Below are 24,197 nucleotides of genomic sequence, written 5' to 3' on the forward strand. Positions count from 1 at the left end.
TATTTTTGTGGTGGTGGTTGTTTTGTGGTTCCACATACAGGTGACATCGTTTAGTATTTGTCTTTCTGTGACCTGTATTACTTAGCCTAATACCCTCAAGGTCCATCCATGTTGTTGTAAATGGCAAGATTTTCCTTTTTTTTAAATGGAATAATATTCCATTTTATATATGCATCACATCTGCTATATTCATTCATCCATCAGGGATACTTAGGTAGTTCCATGTTTTGGCTATTATAAATAATGTTGCAAAGAATATGAGGGTACAGATAACTTTTTGAGTTAGTGTTTTCTTTCTTTCTTTTTTCATTTGGATAAACACCCAGAGTGAAACTGGTAGATCACAAAGTAATTCTATTTTGAATTTTGGTAGGAAACTCCATACTGCTGTCTGGTGGCCATGTGTATGTCTTATCTGGAAAAATGTCTACTTAGGTCTATTGCCTGTTTTGTTTATGGTTTCCTTTGCTGTACAGAAACTTGTAAGTTTGACTAGGTCCCATTTTTTAACTTTTTTTCCTACTCCATTGGGAGACTAACCTATGAGTTGTTACAGTTGTTACAATGTCAATTGACATAAATTGTTACAATCTACATCAGAGTGTTTTACCTATTTTGTTTTCCTAGAGATTTATGGTTTCATCTTATATTTAAATCTAAACGACTTTGATTTAATCTTTGTGTATGGTCTTAGAGTGTGTTCTGTCTTCATTGATTTTTACGAGGCTCTCCAGCTTTTCCAGCACCATTTGTTGAAGAGATTGTCTTTTTCACATTGTCTATTCTTGCTTCATTGGTCAAAGATACATTCTAGGTGTTTGGGTTTATTTCAGGGCTCTCTATTCTGTTCCATTAATCCATATGCCTGTTTTTGTGCCAACACCATGCTAATTTGACTTTGCAGTATTGTCTGAAATCTAGGAGCCTTTTGCCTTCTGCTTTGCCTTTTTCCTTCTGTGTTGCTTTGGCATTTCTGGGTCTTTCATGGTTCTATATAAATTGTGGTGGGGGGGGGGGGGAAGCTATTTATTCTATGAATAAGTGCCATGGGTAATTTAATTGAAATCACATTAAATCTGTACATTGCTTTGGGGACTAGGGCCATTTTGTATGAACACTAATTCTTCCAATCCATGAGAATACAATGTATTTCCATTATTATTATACGGCTATTTATTTCTTCTTTTAATTCTGTTGGCAGTCTCTGTGTCTTAAAAAGAAAATAAATCTCTTATAGGCAGCAAATCATTGGATCTTATTGTTTAATGCACTCATTTAATGCCTTTTGATCAGAGAATTTAATCCATGTATGTTTGAAGTCATTGTTGATAGGTAAGGACTTACTATTGTCATTTCCTTTATTTTTTATGGCTGTTGTGTAGAATCATTCCTGGTATCTTATCCTGCTGACTTTGTTTTGGATTCTTTTGGTATCCAAGTGCTTGATGTCTTTATCATGTTGTTTTGTGTAATTACTGTAGGTTTCCCCCTTTTGGTTACAATGAGACTTACATAAGATACTTTAAAATTATAACACCTCATTTAAAACTGATAACTTCAGTAGCATTCCTAAACTTGACACCTTCTCCTTCCCTCCACATTTTAGATTGCTGATGTTACCAATAACACCATTATTAGTGTTATGTTATTATGAATAAAATATTTTGTTAATAACATTAATATTTTATTTTATATAAATAAATTATTATAGTAATCATTATTTGAATTATGGTTATTTTCACTATTTTTAAAACTTTTATACTAGAGTTTAAGTGCATTAAGCACCACCTTTTCCATATTACAAAATCTAACTTTGACAATATACTTACCATTACCAGTTAGTTTTACACTACCTCCTTACATTTTTTTAACATGTTAATTGGTGTCTATACTTCCATTCAGAGAACTCCCTTTAGCATTTCTTGCAAGCAGGTCTAGTGGTGATGAACTCCCTCCACTTAGGTTTATTTAGGAAAGTCTTTTATCGTCTTCATTTCTGAAGAACAGTTTTATCAGATAAAGAATTCTAGGTTGAGCGAGTTTTTGATTTCAGTATTTTGAACATAACATCCATTCTGTCTTGACCTCAAATTTTTCTGTTGAGAAATCTGCCTGTAACCTTATGGGGATTCCCTTATATGTAACGTCTCTCTCTTACTGTTCTCAAAATTTTCTTCAACTTCTAACAATTTAATGATAATGTGTCACAGTCGAGCCCTATTCAGGTTCAACCTCTTTGAGGTCCTTTGTGGCTCATGGATTTCGATGCCCACTTCTCTCCCCAGGTTTGGGAAGTTTTCAACCATTGCAACTTTAAATGTCATTCCTGTCCTTTTTCTTTTCCTTCTGAAATTGACATAATGCAGATATTGTTTCTTTTGATGGCATCCCATAATTCCATAATTCCTAAAGGTTTTTTCATTCCATTTCCTCCCTCTGACTCAATAATTTCAGTGTCCGGTCTTCTAGATCATTGATTATTCTGCACAGCCAAGTCTGCGTTTGAGCTTCTGAATTTAAATCTTCAGTTTAGTTATTGTGCTTTTCTGTTCTAAGATTTCTGGATTATTTATTTTAGTGATTTCCATTTTTTGAACTTCTCATTTGTTAATGCTTTGTTTTCCTAACTTGGTTCACTTGTCATTATGTTTCTACAATTCACTGAACTTCTTTGAGGGTTTTTCGTAATTATTTGTCTGACTGTTCACAATCTCCATTTCTTTACGGTTAACTTTTAGATATGTATGTTCCCTTTGGTGGTGTCATGCTTACCTCCATTTATGTGATCCTTGATTCCTTACATTGGAATCTGTGCATTTGAGTAAGTCGTCTTTTCCAGAATTTACAGGTCCACATTGGCAGAGAAAGTTAATCACTGGTCAGCTCAGTTTGAGTGTCTGGACATGTCTGCTGGTAACATCCTTGGACAGGTGGTGCTTGCTATCAAGGTATATTTTTGGGTGAGGTCACTGCCAAGCTCTGAGGTTCAGAATGAGGATGCCACTGGCTGAAAACAGTTGGATAAAACTGCCAGCTTGATTCTCTGCCCAAGTGAGGCTATAGGATGGGCTCTGCAGCTATCTGGATTCTTTGGTCAGGCTTATTAGGCAGTCAGGGTTGGAACTATACTCAGCAAAGGAGGAGCAATGAGTTAGCTTCCCTGCTATGGCAGGACAACAGGACAGATCCCAGGGCCTGTACAGCTTGTTTTCTGGAGACCCAAATCAAGCAAAACTAAATGAATTCCCTGGTCAGCTGGGGCCAGTGGCTTTGCTTGCAGATGGGGAAAACCATGGGCTGTGTTCTCTGTGTCAAGTTCCACTGTAAGCATGGCTGTTGGATAGACTACACCACTTCCTGTGTGTTCTAGTTAGGTTCCCTTTGAGTTGGCTGATGGTTATATCTAGGAATTGGCGGTGCTTCAAATGTGTTCCCCGTCAGGACACAGAGGGAGACCAAACCTCAAGGCCAGTAAGGCTCTTAGTTTGTGGTCATGACTGGGATCATCTTGTTCCCCAAGTTCTCTGGCTGAACAGAACCACTTGGCTTGCTCTACACTCTTAAGCTCTGCCTGCCAACTCTCTGCTCAAGCATTGCTGGGCTGTGCAGCTTTTAGGCATTCATGCCAGTCTTTCTGGTCAGGCAGGGCCAAGAGCTACACCCAACACGTCTGCTGGCCTGTGTCTAAGCCCCCTTGCCTGGACTGGGGCAGAGCAGATTCCACGACTGTTTAGGCTCTTCATGTGAGGACCTCAATCAGATCGACCTGCACCTGCCAAGCTCCCTGGTCAGACTGCTCCATTCACTTGGTTCTGTGGATAAGCAAAGCTGCTCCTGGCACTTGAGTACTATAGGTATGAACTCGGTCTCCCAAGATCTGACATCTGGTTATTGCTTCTCTCTTCTCCATCACAATCAGATTCCCAGTGGTCATGCCCTTGTTTCTCCTGCACCCTCCAGTGGAGACCAGAGGAGCAGCTTCCGCAAAGCAACCCACAATACTGGGTGTCACTCCTAGGCTTTTCTCCCACCGTCGGCTCACAGCATGGTGCTGTTCCAGCCCAGGAGAGGAGCAGTGCAGCTGGTGTGTGGCCCTTCCTCTTCACCATCTAACGTGGTCTGTTTCGGCCTTGGTGGCACTGGGAAATGCTCAAGCCTCATCTCCACGACTTGGGATTCTCTTAATGGCAGCTTGTCTGTGAATAATTCTTAGTTGGTCGTCTTGTGAGAGGAGGCAAAGTCAAGAACCACCTGTGCTGCCATCTTGGTGACATGGCTGTCTGCAATATCTTAGTATATGCAGAATGAGTCAGGATTTGTACTACAGCAGTGATTCTCAAAAAGGTATTTCTAAAGCAGCCATAAGTCTTTTTACAATGTTTTATATATGGTCATTATCTTGCTTGAAAACTAGTTTAACAATGACATTTCTGGCATTTATCCTAAAAATGATACTCAAAGGTAAAACCTAGTTTAAGGTTTCCTAATTTGGGAAGTTAGAATAATCAGCTATCAGAAATATATTTTCATACCAGCAGCAAAGCCCAAAATAGCCCTCTCACACTAAAGGCATAGTTTTCCTTAAACATAATATTGTAAAATTAAAAGTACACTAGAGCAAAGTCCTCATGCCACTATTTGAATTCAGTTAGATCCAACAAATAATTGTAAGTGATTTACCTGTTAATTTCCTGAAGCAAATATTCAGGATGTCTTGGAAGAAAATGGTTTAGTAAGTCACACATTCCATTTGACTTCTCTCTCTGTAACTTGTTTGTTGTGATGATATGGGAAAAGCAGCTTAATATGATTCCATTATGTCATCTATAAAAGTTAAGTGTCTACTCCATTGTCTAACCGTAGGTACTTATCTCATAAATGTTAGCTCCTCTTTCCTTTCTGACTGCTTTAAATCCTTAAAATGAGTTCACTTTATGGATTGTTCCAAAGATTTCCTTCATCCTTAAATTATTAAATTTCCTTAATAATGACTTTACCAATTTTGTTTCTGTTGCCAAACATTTTTTCCCCTCTTCCAGTTCATTCTGAAACAAAGTATGAATTTAACAGGGCTTTTCCTGGGCTCTAAACTGCTTTTTTCTTGTCTATGTAAAACAATACTTTGTTGTTATTCAGTCCCTAAGTGTGTTGGAACTCTGCCACCCCATGGACTGCAGCACACCAGGCTGCACCGGAGTTTGAAAATGAAATCGCTCAGTTGTGTCTGACTCTTTGCAACCCCATGGACTATATATAGTCCATGGAATTCTCCAGGCCAGAATACTGGAGTGTGTAGCCATTCCCTTCTCCAGGGGATCTTCCCAACCCAGGAATTGAACTGGGGTCTCCTGCACTGCAGGCGGATTCTTTACCAGCTGAGCCACCAGGGAAGCCCCAGAGTTTGCCTTCTGTCAAATAAACAAAGCCCTCAAATCAATATCCTGTCATCTTCTGGCATGTACCCTCTCCCCACCAAAACAAAAGAAAAATCTCTTATCTTGGGATCACAGGCTCAGAATAGGAAACAGTAAAAAATAAACTTTTTTTTTTTTTTAAAGAGGATACTCCTGGAGGTCAAGGGTAAATTAAACTCATGACCAGAGAGGGTTCCTCATGAAAACAGCCTTAACTTCTTGCCTTCAACCTCCAGTGTATCCTTTTCCCACAAATATCCTGACTTCTTTAACCTTGAAGTTAGAAACTCTGGCATACAGTTACCCCTTGAACAACATGGGTTTGCACTGAGCAGGTCCACTTATAGACAGTTTTGTCAATAAATAGGCAGAACAGTACTACACAATCAGTGGTTGGTTGATCTCTGATGTGGAATGAAGGCTATGGAGAGCTAACTTTAAAGTTGTATGTGGAGTTGATGTGGACTTGTATATTTAGGGGTCAGCTCCCCAAAGCCTTCATTGTTCAAGGGTCAACTGTATTTGAATGTTACCTTTCCACTTGAAAGATGGGCAAAGTTGCTATTCCATAATTCTTGGCAGCCAGTAGCAAGTTGAGACAAAAAGGAAAATGGATCCTTCTGATATAATATGAATATGATTAACATTTGAAAAATCACTTGGGATATAAGTTGAGGTATTATTTATTTATGACATATTTACATACGTACAAAATTGGCTTTATCCAATACATCATCCTGCATCAGTTCAGTTCAGTTGCTCAGTTGTGTCCGACTCTTTGCGACCCCATGGACTGCAGCATGCCAGGCTTCCCTGTCCATTACCAACTCCCAGAGCTTATTCTCCGTATTCTGGCTGTAAATGTCCAAGGTTTTTTTTTTTTTTCTTCTTTTTTTTCCCCAAGTTTTTTAATTTATGTATAACCCAACATCTTTTAGAACATAAAATGTTACCAGTTTGGCTTCATAGAACACAAAATTCCTGTTTAGAAATTTTTCTAGCCAAGGAACAAAGTAAATTTCAACAGCATCTTAAACTAATTTAGCTGGCCCTGAGTGTATTAGTAGTTTGCATGATGTTGAATTAATGTATACAATACACTTTCATCTGCTATCTACCTATATTTACTATCATGCTACCATTTTGTCTATATCCATTCATTTCAATTTTCTACCTCATTAATCTTTGAGAGAAAGCACAAAGAAAGGGGAAGTAATAATAAGAGACTCAGAGGAGAAAACTACTGGTATTGGCTCAATCTTTTCTACCCAGAATCTGGGGCCCAGCTCTAGGTTACCCGATAAACTTAGTTAACAAGACACTATTAATATGAGTAATCTGAGTATGTTCTGTCAACTGAGGTTGATGTAAAATTACTCTTCCTGCATTTTTTTCCTATTCTCTTTCATACTTCTTAACTAAAAAGTATACAAACTTCTCAAATTCAGTAAGTAGTTCTGGGAGCACTTCAAAAGAAAAAAACAAAACAAAACACACAAACATGACCAAAACAGTAGTGGCAAAGAACTGTGTTAAAGGTAAGTAGTCCCAAGATGCTTGAGGGTGAAAAAAAGAAATAGTCTCAGCTCAACTCACCCTAAAAAATGCTAGTGGGGGAGTTATCAGGAAGCAAGCAGGAACAGAACAGGACGGCTGGATGCCTGGTGAAGGAGGCTGTGGCCTTAGGCTGATGAGCAGCACATCCCGTGCCACAATACCAACAGTAAAAGGCTGCGTGGCCCAGGATGCTGTGGTGTGCAAGAGATGACTTTTCTTATACCTTGTACAACAAGGAAATCCAAGCATGAAAAAATAAACAAGAAGCTGGGAAAGCTGACTGTGTGCAATCAGTCATGAGCATCTGCCTTTCAAAGGTAACTCTGGGCCAAAAAAGGAACAAGAGGCCAGAATGAGATCATGTATTTATCTTTTCCATCTGCCCTTCCCCCTAGTCCTTACCCACTCACAAAGAGCAGAAGGTGCAAATTAACAGCTGCCAGAAAATCAGCTGCACCCAAACCATAGGATAACTCTCATTGCTATCTGATGACCTGCAGACTGTCCTCTAATGGGATGTCAATGTTAGTTATTTTATGAAAACAATCCCCAAAAACATCAATTAAGATATTTGAGATTTGGTAAAATGAAAACTCGTATTATTTTAGGATCTGTAAAATTTCCCTATAATAGAAGGGAAAAAAGCAGAAATATGAAGTATGGGCATATGCTCCTTCATGCCTAACAGTGATGTGATAAACGGCAGCTTTTTAAAATAAAACAAACAAATGTTAGAGAAAGGCTTCCCTTAATCATGGAAAATGGAGAAAACACAGATGAAGTGTTCCATAAATACCAGTAAAAAGGGAAAATAAGTATTCTGTTCCTATTATGCTATAGCAACTGGCTACATCTGTCTTCTCTCTCTCATTATTTTTAATGACACAGATATCTGAATTGCACTCAACAATCATTATACAGGGCATGGAAATTAACACATAGGTGGAAAATTAATATGTAATTTTATCACCCTCAGGTTAAAAAAAAAAACAGAAGTCAAATCAGTACTTGAAATGATATTAAAACAAGCAAACATGACACATAATGACAGTACAAGATAACAGCTTCAACACCTTAAAAGATTTTATAAGATTGTGCTAATTTTTTTACCTCTAAGGAATTATATAGAAGAGTAAATAAAAATTAAATTACATTTATATAAGAAACAATCTTCAAAAGTTATTTAAACTTTCATATATAGAGTTCAAAAGTATATGACAAAGTATTTATTTTTGATTTGTATAAATCCAAAATTGGTAAAATATATTATTTCGGGGAAAAAGAAGCTTTCGTTAAATACAAACATAATGCACTAAATAAACCAGGTTCACTATAAAACAGTGTCTTTGAAAACCTGCATAAAAAGTAAAGGCAGAATGGCACAAAGTTAGAAGAGCAGTGTTTAAGGCAAACTAAATAAGACATGTCCTTAAAGTAAGTCATATAATCTCATAAACAATAATTTCCTCTCAAAAACTTCTCTATTACAGCTAGAGAAATAAGTTAAAACAGAAATAATGGCTGCTGTCAAGAGTTTACTTGGAAGCGCTGAATAGTATGCAAAAAATACCCAATGCTTCTAATTTAAATAGACTGGAATAATTTGCCACTTAGCTGTCACAGAGCAATGAAAAAATAAAATGTATCATCCCAATGTTTATCATATAGTATGAATGTGAAATGCTGAAACTTACTTAAAAAAAAAAGGAATTTTTCAGACCATATGTGTATAATGTGATAACCAAAAAGAAAATGATCAATTCTGCTATTCTGGCCCATGTTAAAAATATGCATAGAAAAGTGCACCATCTCCCTACAAGTAGATGTCTTACAGTCTGTTGGTGAGCCCACAGCTTAGCATCAGACCTGATCACATGCATACACGAAAAGCTTCAAAGACTGGCAGGGAAGATATCAATCATGAATTAAAAGAAACAATGCCTTTAAACAATATTCAGTAAACATGTTCTTTAGTCAACTATTTCTTAAAAAACAAAATAGTAATCAAGTACACATCATCAAGTTAAATATCTTAGCACATGAATTTGCACCTTATAAATCCGGTATATCAAACTGTCCTATAAAAATATTTATACATTTTTTGAGAACTATGGTACGTGAAATTATATAATCATAAAAAGGACCTGTTTCGTTTCACCTACTGGAATGATACCACACCTTTCTAGAAGATAAAAACTGCAGCCTATGGGAAATGATCAGAACAGCTGGACTGACTAAAGCTGCCCAGTTTAAGGGTCTGTCTCTTCTCTACCAGTAGCTCCAAGTGAGCAAGTGTCAGCAGCCCGGGGCAAGGCTTCTCACACGGTCCTGGGGGGCAGGCGCTGTTTATACATGCCCGCTATCGCTTTGGCCGCACTGTAGATCATCTGCCGACGGGACATGCCCGTGAAAGCCATATGCCAATCAGTCCGGCTGACGTTGAGTAAACTCTTCTCCAGGACTTCACCCACTGTCACCAAAAGGCCAGACCACCTCAGATTGTAGTCCTGGGGAGTCAGACTTTGAGCCTCAGGAAAAAAGAAATTGAGATTTTTAATACATTTAAAAAAAAAATGAAATGTCACTTATAGCTAGTTCCAGTAAAAGTCCCTCAAGTTACTTTTAGTAGAGATTATGACAAACCATGAGAAAAACAGCTATACTGCCGAATTATGAAATTGTAAGGCGACAAAAAAAAATTGCACGTGTGTACTTGATTTAAAATGTCCACACTAACACACTAAATTCGTTGTTAAAGCACAATCTGTCTGTCTTAAATTTTTTAAAGATATTTATTTCGGGCTGTGCTGGGTCTTCATTGGTGCGGAGGCTTTCCTGCAGTTGCATGTGCAGGCTTCTCATTGCGGTGACTTCTCTTGTGGAGCATGGGCTCTAGGGTGCGCAGGCTTCAGTAGCTGCAGCACATTTGCAGTTCCTGGGCTCTAGAGCACAGGCGCGATAGTTGTGGTGCCTGTTGGCCATTTGTATGTCTTTGGAGAAATGTCTATTTAGGTCTTCTGTCCCTTTTTGATTGGGTTTTGATACTGAGCTTTAAGAGCTGTTTGTTTATTTTGGAGATTTATCCCCTGTCAGTCACTTTGTCATTTGTAAATATTTTCTCCTGTTCTAAGGATTGTTTTTTCATCCTATTTATGATTTCCTTTGCAGTGCAAAAGCTTTTAAGTTTCATTGCTGCTATACTGCTAAGTCACTTCAGTTGTGTCTGACTCTGTGCGACCCCATCCCTGGGATTCTCCAGGCAAGAACACTGGACTGGGTTGCCATTTCCTTCTGCAATGCATAATAGTGAAAAGTGAAAGTGAAGTTGCTCAGTCATGTCCGACTCTTCGCGACCCCATGGACTGCAGCCTACCAGGCTCCTCCGTCCTTGGGATTTTCCAGGCAAGAGTACTGGAGTGGGGCGCCATTGCCTTCTCCGTTAAGTTTCATTTGGTCCCGTTTATTTTCATTACTCTAGGAGGTGGATCCAAAAAGATACTGCTGCGATTTATGTCAAAGACTCTTCTGCCTATGTTTTCCTCCAAGAGTTTTATAGTGTCCAGTCTCACATTTAGGTCTTTAATCCATTTTGAGTTGAGTTTTGTGTATGGTGTTAGGAAGTATTCTAATTTCATTCTTTCACATGTTGTTGTCCAGTTTTCCCACCACCACTTACTGAAGAGACTGTCTTTTCTCCATTGTTACTCTTGCCTCCTTTGTCACAGCTGAGGTAACCATAGGTGTGTGTGTTTATCTCTGGACTGTCTATCCTGTTTCACTGACCTATGTGTCTGTTTTTGTGCCAATATCATACTGTTTTGATTATTATGAAGTCAGGCAGCCCAATTCCTCCAGTTGATTTTATTTTCTCAAGATTGCTTTGGCTATTTGTGGTCTTTTGTGTTTCCATACAAATTGTAAAATTCTTTGTTCTAATGCTGTGGAAAATGCCATTGATAATCTGATATGTATTGCACTGAATCTGTAGACTGTTTTGGGTACTATAGCCATTTTCACAATATTGATTCTTCTGATCCAAGAACATGGTGTATCTCTGCATCTGTTTGTGTTGTCTCTTAGAACTTTAAGATGCTGATTGAGGAAGAGAGTATAAGTCTTCTTTCTGCTTAGGCAGGTTTATTCCTAAGTATTCTTTTTGATTCAGTGGTAACTGAGATTGTTTCCTTGATTTCTCTGATATTTCATTGCTAATGTATAGGAATGCAACAGATTTCTATGTATCAATTTTGTATACTGTACTTTCACTGAACTCACTGATAAGCTCTAGTAGTTTTCTGATAGCATCTTTAGGATATTCTATATGTAGTATCATGTCACCTGCAAACTGTGACACTTTTACTCTTTTCCAACTTGGATTTCTTTTCTTTTTTTATCTTCTCTGGTTTCGATGGCTAGGAATTCCAAAATTTTGTTGACTAAAAGTGCTGAGAGTGGACATCCTTGTCTAGTTCCTGACTTTAGAGGAAATGCTTTCTGTTTTTCACCACTGACAATGATGACTGCTGTGGGTTTATCATATATGTTGAGGTAGGTTCTTTCTGTGCTCACTTTCTGGAGAGTTTTTATCGTAAATGGGTGTTGATTTGATTTTATTGTAAATGGGTGCCATTGTTTGTCAAAAGCTTTTTCTGCATTTATTGAGATGATTGTTATGGTTTCTATTCTTCAATGTGTTAATATGGTGTATCATACTGGTTAATTTGCAGATATTGAAGAATTCTTTTATCCCTGAGATAAATCCCATTTGATCATGGTGTGTGAGCCTTTTAAGGTATTGCTGGATTCAGTTTGCTAGTGTTTTGTTGAAGAGTTTTGTGTGTATGTTCATCAGTGACAGTGGTTTGTAATTTTCTTTTTTTGTGATATCTTTGGTTTTGCTATCAGGGTAATGGTGGCTTGTAGAACATGCCTGAATTTTCCTTCCTCTGGGATTTTTGGGAAGATTTTAAGAAAGATGAGTGGTAACTCTTCTCGAAGTGTTTGATAGAACTTGCCTGTGAAGCCGTCTGGTTCTGGAGCTTTTTTTTTAATTATTATTATTACTGGAAGATTTTAAATCATAGTTTCAATTTTAGTACTTGTGACTGAGCTGTTCGTATCTTCTACTTCTTCCTGGTTCAGTCTATAAGGGTTGTACCTTTCTAAGAATTTGTCTATTTCTTCTAGGTTTTCCATTTTATTGGCATACAGTGGCTTATAGTAGTCTCTTAAGATCTTTTTATTTCTGCTGTGTCAGTTGTAAACATCCCCTTTTTCATTTATAATTTTATGGATTTGAGTCCTCTCTTTTTCTTGATGGCTAAAGGTTTGTCAAATTTATCTTTTCAAAGCACTGGCTTTTAGTTTCATTGATCTTTCCTATTGCTTTCTTTGTCTCTATTTCATTTACTTCTGCTCTGATCTTTATGATTTCTTTTGTCTGCTAACTTTGTGTTCTATTTCTCCTTCTTTAGTCCCTTTAGGTGTAAGGTTAGGTTGTTTATTTGAGGTTTTTCTTATTTCTTGAGCTAAGACTGTATTGCTATAAACTTCTCTCTGAGAATTGCTTTTGCTGCATCCCACGGGCTTTGGATTGTTGTGGTTTTGCTGTCATTTCTCTAGTACTTTTTGATTTCCTCAGTGATACACTGGTTATTTAGTATCACTGTTAAGCTTCCATGTATTTGTGTGTTTTTATAGTTCTTTTTCCCTGTAAATGATTTCCAACCTCATAGCGTTGTGATTGGAAAAGACACTTGCTATGGTTTCAATTTCCTTAAATTTACAGATGCCTGATTTGTGACCCAAGATGTGATCTATCCTGGAGAAATGTCCCGTTTGCACTTTGAGAGGAAAGTATACTCCTGCTACTTTCAGATGCAATGTCTTATAAATATCAATTAAGGCACATGTTTATTAATTTTCCGTCTGGATGATCTGACCAGTAGTGTAAGTGGGTTGTTAAAAACCCACTACTATTGTTATTTTTTCAATTTCTCCTTCTATGGCTGTTAACATTTACATTATATTGAGGTGCTCCTATGCTATGTGTATATATGTTTACAACTGTTCTATCTTTTTCTTGGACTGATCCCTTGACCATTGTTTTTTAATTGAGGCATTGTTGATTTACAATGTTGTATTAGTTTCAGGTATTCAGCGAAGTAGTCCAATTATACATATATATGAGTGTATCTGTTATTTTTCAGGTTCTTTTTCCCTATAGGTTACTACAAGATACTGAATAGTTTCCTGTACTATACAGTATATATTGTTATCTATTTTATACAGAGTAGTGTACAGTTATTAACCCCACACTCCTAATTTATCCCTCCCCCCAATTCCTTCCCCTTTGGCAGCCATAAGTTTATTTTTCATGTCTGAGAGTCTGCTTCCGTTTTCTAAATAAGTTCACTTGTATCTTTTTCTTTTTTTAACATATAAGTCAGATCATATGATACCACTTATGAGACTCTGATTTCCTTTGATAAACAGCCAGTCAGAAGTTCATGTAGCAATATGGACTTATGAGGTGTCTGAAAAGGAGGGAGGCAGGCAGTCTTGTAGGACTGACCCCTTAATCTGTGGGATCCACACTCTTTATAGGTAGAAAGTGTCAGAATTGGGTTGAATTATAGGATATCCAGCAGATAGTGGTGTGGGAAGAACTACCTTACCCCCTCACACACACAGAGGAAATGGTTTCAGAAACCTTTTTACTGTTCTATTTCTAAATTTTATTAATTTTACCAATTAGTTAAGTGATATTGTATTATTGTTTTTGGTTAGGTTATAAGCCAGACTCACAGAATAAAATGGAAAACTTGTACCTCTCTGCATTAGATGCATCAGTCATCTACTCTCTGAATATCTTTTATACCTCACTTGTAACACCACTGTGAGTGCGTGTGTGCCAACCTGCTTCAGTCGTGTCCGACTCTGTGTGATGCCATAAACCGTAGCCTGCTAGGCTAATCTTAGAACTCAATTTTTAGGGAGCTAGGTGAAATTTTTGCATTAAAAGGCTTCACTAAGATAATTAAGTTAAATCACATCAAACTGCCAAAATATGACTGTTTTTTCTAACTTCAAAGAGCAATTTTGTATGGTTCAACCTAATGGTTATAAACTGCCATTGTTAATTCAAGAATATTTTCCTAGAAAATCAAAAACAGTATGTAATTTTTCTAAATTGTTGGTATAGCAGTAGGCATAGCATTTGTTTACAATCTCTTAACCACCCTCATATTGGAGTGAATTTAACATTACCATGTATATATAAAAATGCTTTCTTCAACTTCTGAAAAGAAACTGTGGTAAAAATTATGATATCAGTGGTATGTTATTATGGTAACAAAACTTTAAGCAACAATTCTTATTCCCCATCTAAAATGTAAACCCCTAAGAAGGTCACAGGTGGCTTTAAAGGGCTCCATAAACACATAAGTCAAGTTTATATGTGAGTGCATACATCATACATACTTTCTCTTGGGGGAGAATCCCAAGAGAATTCACAAAAACCTAAGGTCCCAAATAACTTCTGAGAGTTTTGAAATGACATTTATGAGTATAAAGAGTCCAATGTAAATAAACTCTTACATTCCATTTTCTTCAGGAAAGGATTGAAAGTAACAAAAATGTAGAAGGAATGAAACTCATTATAGATTAATGCTTACATTCCTCTGGAAACTATGTGGATAAGTAAACATTTTTCAGGAAACTGAAAAGACATTTGCCTTTCATCCAAGGTTTGTAAACTTGATTCTAAATATGCTTCCACATGTTTTTAGCGATGAACAAATTAAAGAGGACGATGAGGACAAAGAAAAAGAAACTAGAGTAACCAGGAAAAATGAAAATGTGAGATAAATGAGACAGTATATTAAAGGTTAACAAAATCAGAATAGGTAAATTTTTTCTAACCCAAAGGTAATGAACACAATCATAAACATAAACAAGCAAAACAATGAAGAAAAGAGCAATTAACCATATAATAGATTTACCTTTTCAAAGACCGCTGGAAAATAAAAGTAGGGAGGTACTGAAACAACGTGGAAGGAACAGAAAATTGAAAAAGAAAAAAGATTAAAAGGAAAAAGAGTGAAGTAAAATCAAGAATATACCATATTTTCAATAAAAATTTTGAGAACAATATTTCAAGCTTTTCTGGAGCATAATGAAAAAGCATAAAACTAACCTGTTGTACAAACTCTAAGGGTACTGGTGTGGCTTGTGTAAATGCTTCCAGATGAATGCCATGTACAGGGTCTTCAACTATGAGACAGCCGATGTCAAACCATCTGCAACAGAACATGAGTTTCAAGTTGTGGATGTGCTAAGTAAGTTCTACGAATTGATAAAGTACTATCCTTCGGTTAAAACACTAGCAGACTAATTAAAAGATAAACCATAAAAACAACATATAAAATTGCCCTGTTGACTTAATTCCAAGAGGAGAGGGGAAAATGGGGAAGAACAAAAATAACTGAAAATCACGCAATTCCTTTTCTTGCTAAGATTTGGGGAGAAGAATGGCAATTAGAAGTGCTCAAATATGCAACAGATAAATTTATTCATCTGAAAATGCAAATAGCTTATCATAATTAAAAACATCATTTGCTAACATATAGGAAATTTTATACTACCAACTCTATGATTAGTATAAGTTACAAAGTTACTAGCTGACTTAAAAAATAAGCTCATTCAGGAAATAAATTCTCTCCTCAATCCTGATAAATCTTTCTAATCACAATTTCTGAATTGTTCACAATGAATCAGACTTTGAGGACAGCTTCATGAAATCAAGAAAACATTCTTCCATTTTAAGATACACATTAAAAAGTGATAAATTTTAAAACTGACTTAGGTGAGGTTATCAGTACATCATCAGAATTTTAATTAACCAGAAGCAGGAAATCATGGTTTTAAATGAGAAGATACCAAGCAAGAAGATTTTAAAATATGCAGATTAAAGTGCTATGAAATACAATACAGATTAGGAAACTTTTTTTTTACACATATTCAAAGAAACAACAAAACAGTAAACAGAATAACAACTTTGCTTGACTGATATAATGGCAGTTTATTATGTCTACAGTATTCATATCCTAAAACTTTGCTTCAAATTGAGAGCCTTAAATAATTTACCTTATATGAATCATTATTTTACTTGGGATATGAATGAATATTTTATTTTACACAGTTGTGTATTGTGCAGAGAACTGCAGTGACTCAGCTCCCAGGCACGGCACGGACTTCCTGAAAAGCAGCGCCCCTGAAGGTACCTCCCACAACGCCTGTGAGCACACACTAGAACTCTCCGTCTCCACCCAACTCTCATGCTCCCATGTGTCAGCCTGAGTATCCCATTCTCCTCCAACTCAAGTCTAAAGTGCCATCACTGTCATGATCACTGAGACCTCTTCAGCACCTCTCCCAAGTGCTGCTGGCCGAGGAACTTTGTCTTCTCCCCACTTCGTCCTGTCCTTCTACCCACCTCCACGCTCCACCCAGCAGGAGGAAGAGTGGTGGCCTCCACTGTTCATGCTCAAGGACAGTCACCAAGGAACACTCTCCTCCTCCTCATCCTCTCCTTGTGGCTGGTGAAATAAGGCAGACTTGGCCAAATCCTATCAGGAAGTCACCTGGACTTAAGAAGAATGGTAGTTCCAAGACTTTGGATTTTATGTAGCAGAAAAAAATCGAAATAGAACCTGAGGAGCTGATATAGGTATGCCAGTTTGTATTTTACCAAAGGACTATCCACTATCACCAGTTACTTTCCAAAAGGACATTTTAATCCATCTCACACATAACCCAATATTTTTAAACTTGATAGGTTAATTTCAGAATAAGGACAGTTCATGCTTACATAGGTATTTTTCCATTTTGGTACACATAATGCTAATTTTCCTCATGGACTGTGAACTGATGCAAAGGTCATCACAGATAGCTAGGTCTTTACTGGCTCTGCTCTGTTAGGGGCCAAACAACATTGGTCTTTTCTTGCCTTAGTTATAAGCATTCATTTCTCTATCTTCTGTGCCTTTATTTCCTATGGGTACATCACAGAGATTAGTAGCCAAAGCAAACTATGAAGTGTTTTGGGTTGTGGGTTTGCTGTTTGCTCTCATGTTCTTCCTTTATAAAGGTACCCTTTAAGACCTTCAGCTGACGCTGAGCACTACCCAGTCTGGACTCAGGTCAGTCGTGACTGCAGTGCACCAAACCACCCCTTTCACACACCTCACTGCTGTTTACTGCAGCAAACAGTGAACTGTCTCAGGATTACCTGAAGACTCTCGAGTTTCTTATAAACAATACCTGGCTTTAAAAGACTGTGAGCTGAGGCATCGACAAAGACAGCACCTTATCATTACACCAAAAGGAGGCTAAATGAGGCCCATACACTGGATTCAGCAGACAAGAATCTTTAATGACTCATACTAAAGAAAGCAGAGGTAAACGTAGTCACAATAGGAGAAAAGATATAGATATCCAATAGATAAATTGAATCTGTTTAAAAACAAAACCAGTGTATGGGCTCCACAGCAGCAGACAGGTAAATAAGAGATACTCAAACTAAAGAATAGAGAGGAAGACTAGAGTGAGCAAGTAAAGGGAAGTGGGGACTGACCACATGAGAAATGGAGGGTACAGTCAGAAGGTGAACAATGTGTCATTGGAGTCCTAGCAAGAGAAAATGGGCCAGAAGCCAATTCTGAAGGTAAAATGGCTAAGAACTTTCCAAAACACACAAAAGACATAAATCTAGTGAAAGACAGAAAGAATCAAGCTTGGTGAATCCACAGAAGTTTAATATATAAGCAAACACATGCACACCTATACATACCATAGTAAAACTGCAAAAACATAATGACAAAAAAGATCCTAAATGCAGCAAAACAACACATTTTCTTCACAGAAACAAGCTGGATAGCTGACGTAACAGAAATGATGGAAGCCAGAAAACAGTACAATGGCATCTTTAAAGTATTATATAAGAAGAGATCTGCCAACCTTGTCCAGAGAAAACACCCTACGAAAATAAAGGTATGTAAAGGCTAAGAGAACTCATGGCTAAAGTCTAATGGAGTACAAAGAATGTTTTAGGCAGAGTGAGAACGATCCCAGACCTAAAACCAAAAATGAAGGAAGGTCTTCAAAGAATAATGTAAGTGAACAGAATGCACAGAATACTAACATTATCTTGAGTTTAAAATATATGCACAATTAAGATAACTTACAATACTGCAGAAGATGTAGGGGGTAAATCATATTATCAACAGTCATAATTTGTACTATAATATAATACCTGGAAAAGGCATGATGGAATCTCTAAGGTAACCCTTACATCAATATTGAAAGGTTAATAGAGGGGGAAAAAATGAAATAATAATGACCAGTGGATTGTTGCTTGGTGCTTATACAGAAAGTTCAAACTTCCCAACAGAGTATTCAAAGCTCTTCAGTCTGTCCCAAAACTACTCCTGACTTTCTATCCAACAATGTTCAGCCAAGCTGATATAATCTCTGACACCTAAATATATCTTAATCATCTTCACACTCTTCCTCCACATAGAATGTCCTACCTATTCTTTTTCACTTATCCAAATTTTAACTACTCTTCAAACTTCAGCTCAAGAACCAATCATTCATGACTCTTATCTGACACTATTCCACATCAAATTTCCAGTGAAAATGTATGTAACATTTCCTATAAATGAAAATTTACACACTTACAGAGTCATTTAAAACTGTTTATCTTGTATATATTTTCTCTCCCACCTAGTCTATAATAAAAAATCCTCAAAGTTGGAGTACATTTTTTGTATACTATAGCTACAAAGTACTAGGCACACTGTTACTCAATACTAAAACAAAAATTAAATGCAACAAAGTGAAAGTCAAAGTCACTCAGTCATGCCTGACTCTTTGCGACCCCATGGACTGTACGGTCCATGAATTCTCCAGGCCAGAATATAGGAGTGGGTAGCCTTTCCCTTCTCCAGGGGATCTTCCAAACCCAGGGATCGAACCCAAGTCTCCCACATTCCAGGCGGATTCTTTACCAGCTAAGCCACAGGGGAAGCACAAAATCAACAAAATCACACAGTAAATAGGAAGAACGTAGGTCTCAACAGTTGCAAAATTATTTCGAAATAAGGCAATTCTGCAAATTAAAAAAAATTCTCCAATCAAAAAATCCATCTATTAAAAGTTTAATGCCCTCAAAAACAATGACAAATCATGTTGTTAGAGGTTTTTTCCCAGCCTACATAGATGAGAGGTAGTGCTCAACAGAACTCAAACCTGGTGACTGCCTCCAGGCCATCTTGCCAGACCTCCCATTACTCTGAACAGCTATGCAGGACGTTTGTGTTCGTCACGGAAGTCAGCATCCAAGTCAAAGCTACACCACTGTATCTTATTTAATTGATAATTATTAACACAGTCTTAGAATGCAGGCAACACAATGTAAATTTTATAATAAAAAAGGAGAAAACAAGAGTAGAAATGTGAGCTAAGCTACACAGGCCACGTAACTAAGGAGATGATATAGCTAGACCATAACATATTTCCTGTCTGGTTCTAAAATAAGATACATTTTTTTACTAGACATTCAGTGTGAGCAATTCTATTTTTGCTCCTAAGAGAAATGTAATAAGCCACTCACTGAACCCATCATACACCAACAAACTGGACAGACTAGAAGAAATGCATAAATTCCTAAAAACACACACAACCTACTAAGACCGAAACATGGCAGCATTATTTCCAACAACCAAGGCATGGAAACAACCTAAGTGTTTGTCCATGATAAACAAAATGTGATTTATATATACACATTCAAACACATATATATATACATGTTGTGTGGTATATATATTTATATGCATGTGCTTATAAAACAGTTATCTTATTCCATTAAAAAGTAAGGAAAACCTTGCCATTTGCAATGATATGGATGGAATTAAGGTAATTAAAGTAAGTCAGAGAAAGAAAAGTACCATATGCGCTCCCTTACCTGTGGGGGTGAGGGAAGTGAGCTCACAGAAACAAAGGACAGACTGGTGGGTGGAGAGGCAGGAGTGGGAGACAGGGTAAAACGGATAAAGGGGATTGAAAGGTACAAACTTCACGTTATAAGGTAAGTCATGAGGATGTAATGTACAGCATGGGATTAATAATGAATTTTGCATATTTGAAAGTTGCTAAGAGAAAAGATGAAAAGATCTTGTCATGAAAGTTCTCTTTGTAAGAAAAAAAAATATAAAAAAAAAAGCCTCTTACTTGTCAGGAAGCAATTCTGCAATGAAGTTTTCTACTGACACAGCAGTCTGTTTCTCATGAATCACTCCAGTTCGACGTAAGCTATCTATCCGTTCCTGGGCACCCTGAATAGAAACAGTGTGTATTAGAAACTATTTCAAGTTAATCATTGTTAAATATGCTAATTGATGATTATATACGTAATATGTGTATACATTTATACCCAACTACATATATACTCATTATAAACATGAAAACACACAGAAGAGAGTAAACAGTGAAGACGTGCGCTCACACTCCCCTTAATATTGACAGTCTACAACATATCCTCCAAGTTATTCCTATATGCATTATTATTTTGGTTACTATTGTGAAATGGATAATTTTATATTCCATGTTCTAACTGGTTATTACTAATATAAGAAAACTATGTGCTTTTTAATGTTTATCGGGCAAGAGGTCATCTTAAATGTTTCAATCCTAGTAGTTCTTCACTTGATTCTCTCAAATTTTTCTAGGCAAGCAGTCTTATCAATAATAAATATGTTGTTTCTGTTCTGAGTCCTTTTATATATATGGCCATGGATGGAGGAGCGTGGCGGGCTATACAGTCCATGGGGTTGCAAAGAGTCGGACATGACTGAGCGACTTCACTTTTAAAATATGCACCAAAATGACAGTTTTTTTTAACAGCAGTGTATTCATTACACCAAAGCTTATTCAAGAAAATAATTGCCATTTATGAAATAAAACTGAGGGGCTGAGAGTACTATACAGATAACTCAAAAATCATGAATTAAAGAATTAAATATATATCTATAGTAGGAAACTAAAACCTGGATTAATGAGGACAAGGCTGCCATTTAGTACTTTCACTTTAATCACTTCATAAAAGTACTCATGAATGATGTTATCAGAATGAGTACAAGAAGCTAAACAAAACATTTCTAAGTAAAACTAGTCATGGATAATACACCTATTTTTATCATGAACAGCAGCACTAAGCAGTGAATGAGATTATGAGGTCAATTCTTCTTCAAAAACAAAAATTAAGAAAGCCAGGGCACTTTTAGAAACAATAGAATTTATTTCAGAGACAAATTAAAAAAAAAAAAAGAAGTGACAACTGTGTGAGAACATGTAAACCAACTTGTCATTAGTTGCTAAACATGAAGATCAAAGAAGATGTGATTTAAACTACAACGGAATCAAGCTATATTTCTGCTTACGCTTGTATCTCGGCTACCTAGAATAGCATCTAATGTAACAAGTACTCAGTAAGAACTTACAACATGAAAAAGTGAACAAGAGGAACATCAAGGGCTTCTAAAGGCCTACAGAGCTAACGTTAGGAATCTAAATATGCAAATATGGCATCACTAAATTGAATGAGGAGATCACTACTGAATTTGGAAGAAAATACAGCAGCTAAGATGAACTTAATTTTTTGTATGGGATAAAGTAAATCTGCCTAATTCACTCCTCCCAAAAGGTAATTATGGCTAATTTTTATTATAAAAATGTTTAAATAAATGTTAATTCAGTAAAAACTATTAGGGGATTAGTGGGCTGTTTAGAGATTCATCCGCAACTTTTTAAAGATGGTATCTCAACTATGCACCATAAAAAAATAGTCCTAGATTATGCTCCCAGGAAACAAACTAAGTCGGTTCATTTTTTACTACCCTATAGCACAGGGTTTTATTCTGCCTAAGATTCACAAAATATTTACCTGAAATTAATTAGCACCTATGAAAGATAGGATGGTGAGTTGGGAAGACAAGTTTACTTCTTGTTTTTATTCATGGAATCCAGAAAATGTAGAGTGGGTAAATCAGCCTCTCTCCTCCTCCGACCAGAGCATTTACTTAAATGCACATCTTCTAGAGTCACAAGTAGAGACACTTTAATATTAGTCCCACGTTTTGAGAAGGGGATTTTAACTATTTTTCAGCAGTGAAGGGGGAATCAAAAACTAGGCAGTTTAAAGGCCTGGATAATTTGAAGTAATTATCTCAGGACTGAAATAAGATGCAGAAAGGCCTCTATAGAGCTTACACTGTGCTCTGAGAGCTTAACATAAGCAACTTGGTCCAAATAACCAAAATTCCACACTTCTTCATAATTTCTAATGGATGGTAACTACGTGTCTGTTGAATATAACCTATAAGACAGTGGTCATAAGTATGCCTAGTTTTTCAGTAAAATTAATATTTAGCATTAGAGAAGTCTTGGGAGCTTCCTAACTTTAATTATGGCTGATTGATTTCCTACATCAAAAAAGCAAGAGAGTTCCAGAAAAACATCTACTACTGCTTTATTGATTATGCCACAGCCTTGGACTGTGTGGACCACCACAAACTGTGGAAAATTCTTCAAGAGATGGGAATACCAGACCACCTGATCTATCTCCTGAGAAATCTGTATGCAGGTCTAGAAGCAACAGTTAGAACTGGACATGGAACAAGAGACTGGTTCCAAATCGGGAAAGGAACACGTCAAGGCTGTATATTGTCACCCTGTTTATCTAGCTTATATGCAGAGTATATCATGAGAAATACTGGACTGGATGAAGCACAAGCTGGAATCAAGATTGCCGGGAGAAATATCAATAACCTCAGATACGCAGATGACACCACACTTATGGCAGAAAGCAAAGAGGAACTAAAGAGTCTCTTAATCAAAGTGAAAGAGGAGAGTGAAAAAGTTGGCTTAAAACTCAGCATTCAGAAAACTAAGATCATGGCACCTGGCTCCATCATTTCATGGTAAATAGATGGGGAAACAATGGAAATAGTGACAGACTTTTATTTTTTGGGTGCTCCAAAATCAATGCAGATGGTGACTCCAGCCATGAAATTAAAACACACTTGCTCCCTGAAAGAAAAGTTATGACCAACCTAGACAGAGTATTAAAAAGCAGAGATATTACTTTGCCGACAAAGGTTCATCTAGTCAAAGCTATGGTTTATCCAGTAATCATGTATGGATGTGAGAGTTGGACTATAAAAAGCTGAGCACCAAAGAATTGATGTTTTTGAACTATGGTATTGGAGAAGACTCTTGAGAGTCCCTTGGACAGCAAGAAGATTCAACCAGACCATCCTAAAGGAAATCAGTCCTGAATATTCAGTGGAAGGACTGATGCTGAAGCTGAAACTCCAACACTTTGGCCATCTGATGCAAAGAACTGACTCATTTTCAAAAGACCTTGATGCTGGCAAAGATTGAAGGTGGGAGGAGAAGGGGATGACAGAGAATGAGATGGTTGGATGGCATCACTGATTCAATGGACGTAAGTTTGAACAGGCTCTGGGAGGTGGTGATGGACAGGCAGGCCTGGTATGCTGCAGTCCATGGGTCACAAAGGGTCAGACATGACTGAGCAACTGAATTGAACTGAAACAAATTCATATGTGTAAAGGAAAATTTAGGTTTAGTTCAAAAAAGCCATTCACTTCAAATAAAGCATATGGAGAGAAAAAAATCTGGTTTGAAATTTTAATACTCTGCTTTATTTTTTTTCTCATTAGCTCCCTCTAGTGTACCCAAAATAAACAACTGATAAAATTAAAAATCAGTTTGATATTTATATCAGTTTCAATGAATTTTAAGCTTATGTTAAAGACTGTGGAAAAGGAAACCATGTCTAAATTTGAAGGGCAAAAACCAATCTAAAACAAATCTGTCAAGTAATAAAATCACAACATTGAACTGTTAATGTTCATAAAACAAGGTTTTAACAGAAAAAAATTCTCCATCAGCCTTTCAAGTTCAGTACCTACTTACCTGAAGTATCTTTGATGTAATGATACTTAGCATAATAAAATATTGAAGACTCAAGCCTTAAAAACCATGAAATTCCGAGTTATATTCCAAAAATCATGTCGTGATCTATCATTAGACAGTATTAACGACCTATCAGCTGACAACTTTATCTGGTCCTTTTTGGTT

At 36.8% G+C, this 24,197-nt stretch overlaps 1 protein-coding gene across 1 annotated transcript in view; it reads right to left on the reverse strand.

The window, feature by feature from the left end:
- Positions 1-8,924: 8,924 nt before the first annotated feature.
- Positions 8,925-24,197, reverse strand: part of PRRC1 (proline rich coiled-coil 1) — a 37,538-nt gene continuing 22,265 nt past the window's right edge. The window contains exons 7-9 of the mRNA XM_065918179.1: positions 20,265-20,368; positions 15,169-15,271; positions 8,925-9,499 (exon numbers count right to left, since the gene is read on the reverse strand). Coding sequence (XP_065774251.1) covers positions 9,290-9,499; positions 15,169-15,271; positions 20,265-20,368 — 417 coding nt within the window. The 3' untranslated portion in view covers positions 8,925-9,289. The remainder of the gene's footprint in view (positions 9,500-15,168; positions 15,272-20,264; positions 20,369-24,197) is intronic.

The sequence above is a fragment of the Muntiacus reevesi genome, chromosome 1 (assembly GCF_963930625.1).
Source record: "Muntiacus reevesi chromosome 1, mMunRee1.1, whole genome shotgun sequence".
Taxonomy (NCBI): domain Eukaryota; kingdom Metazoa; phylum Chordata; class Mammalia; order Artiodactyla; family Cervidae; genus Muntiacus; species Muntiacus reevesi.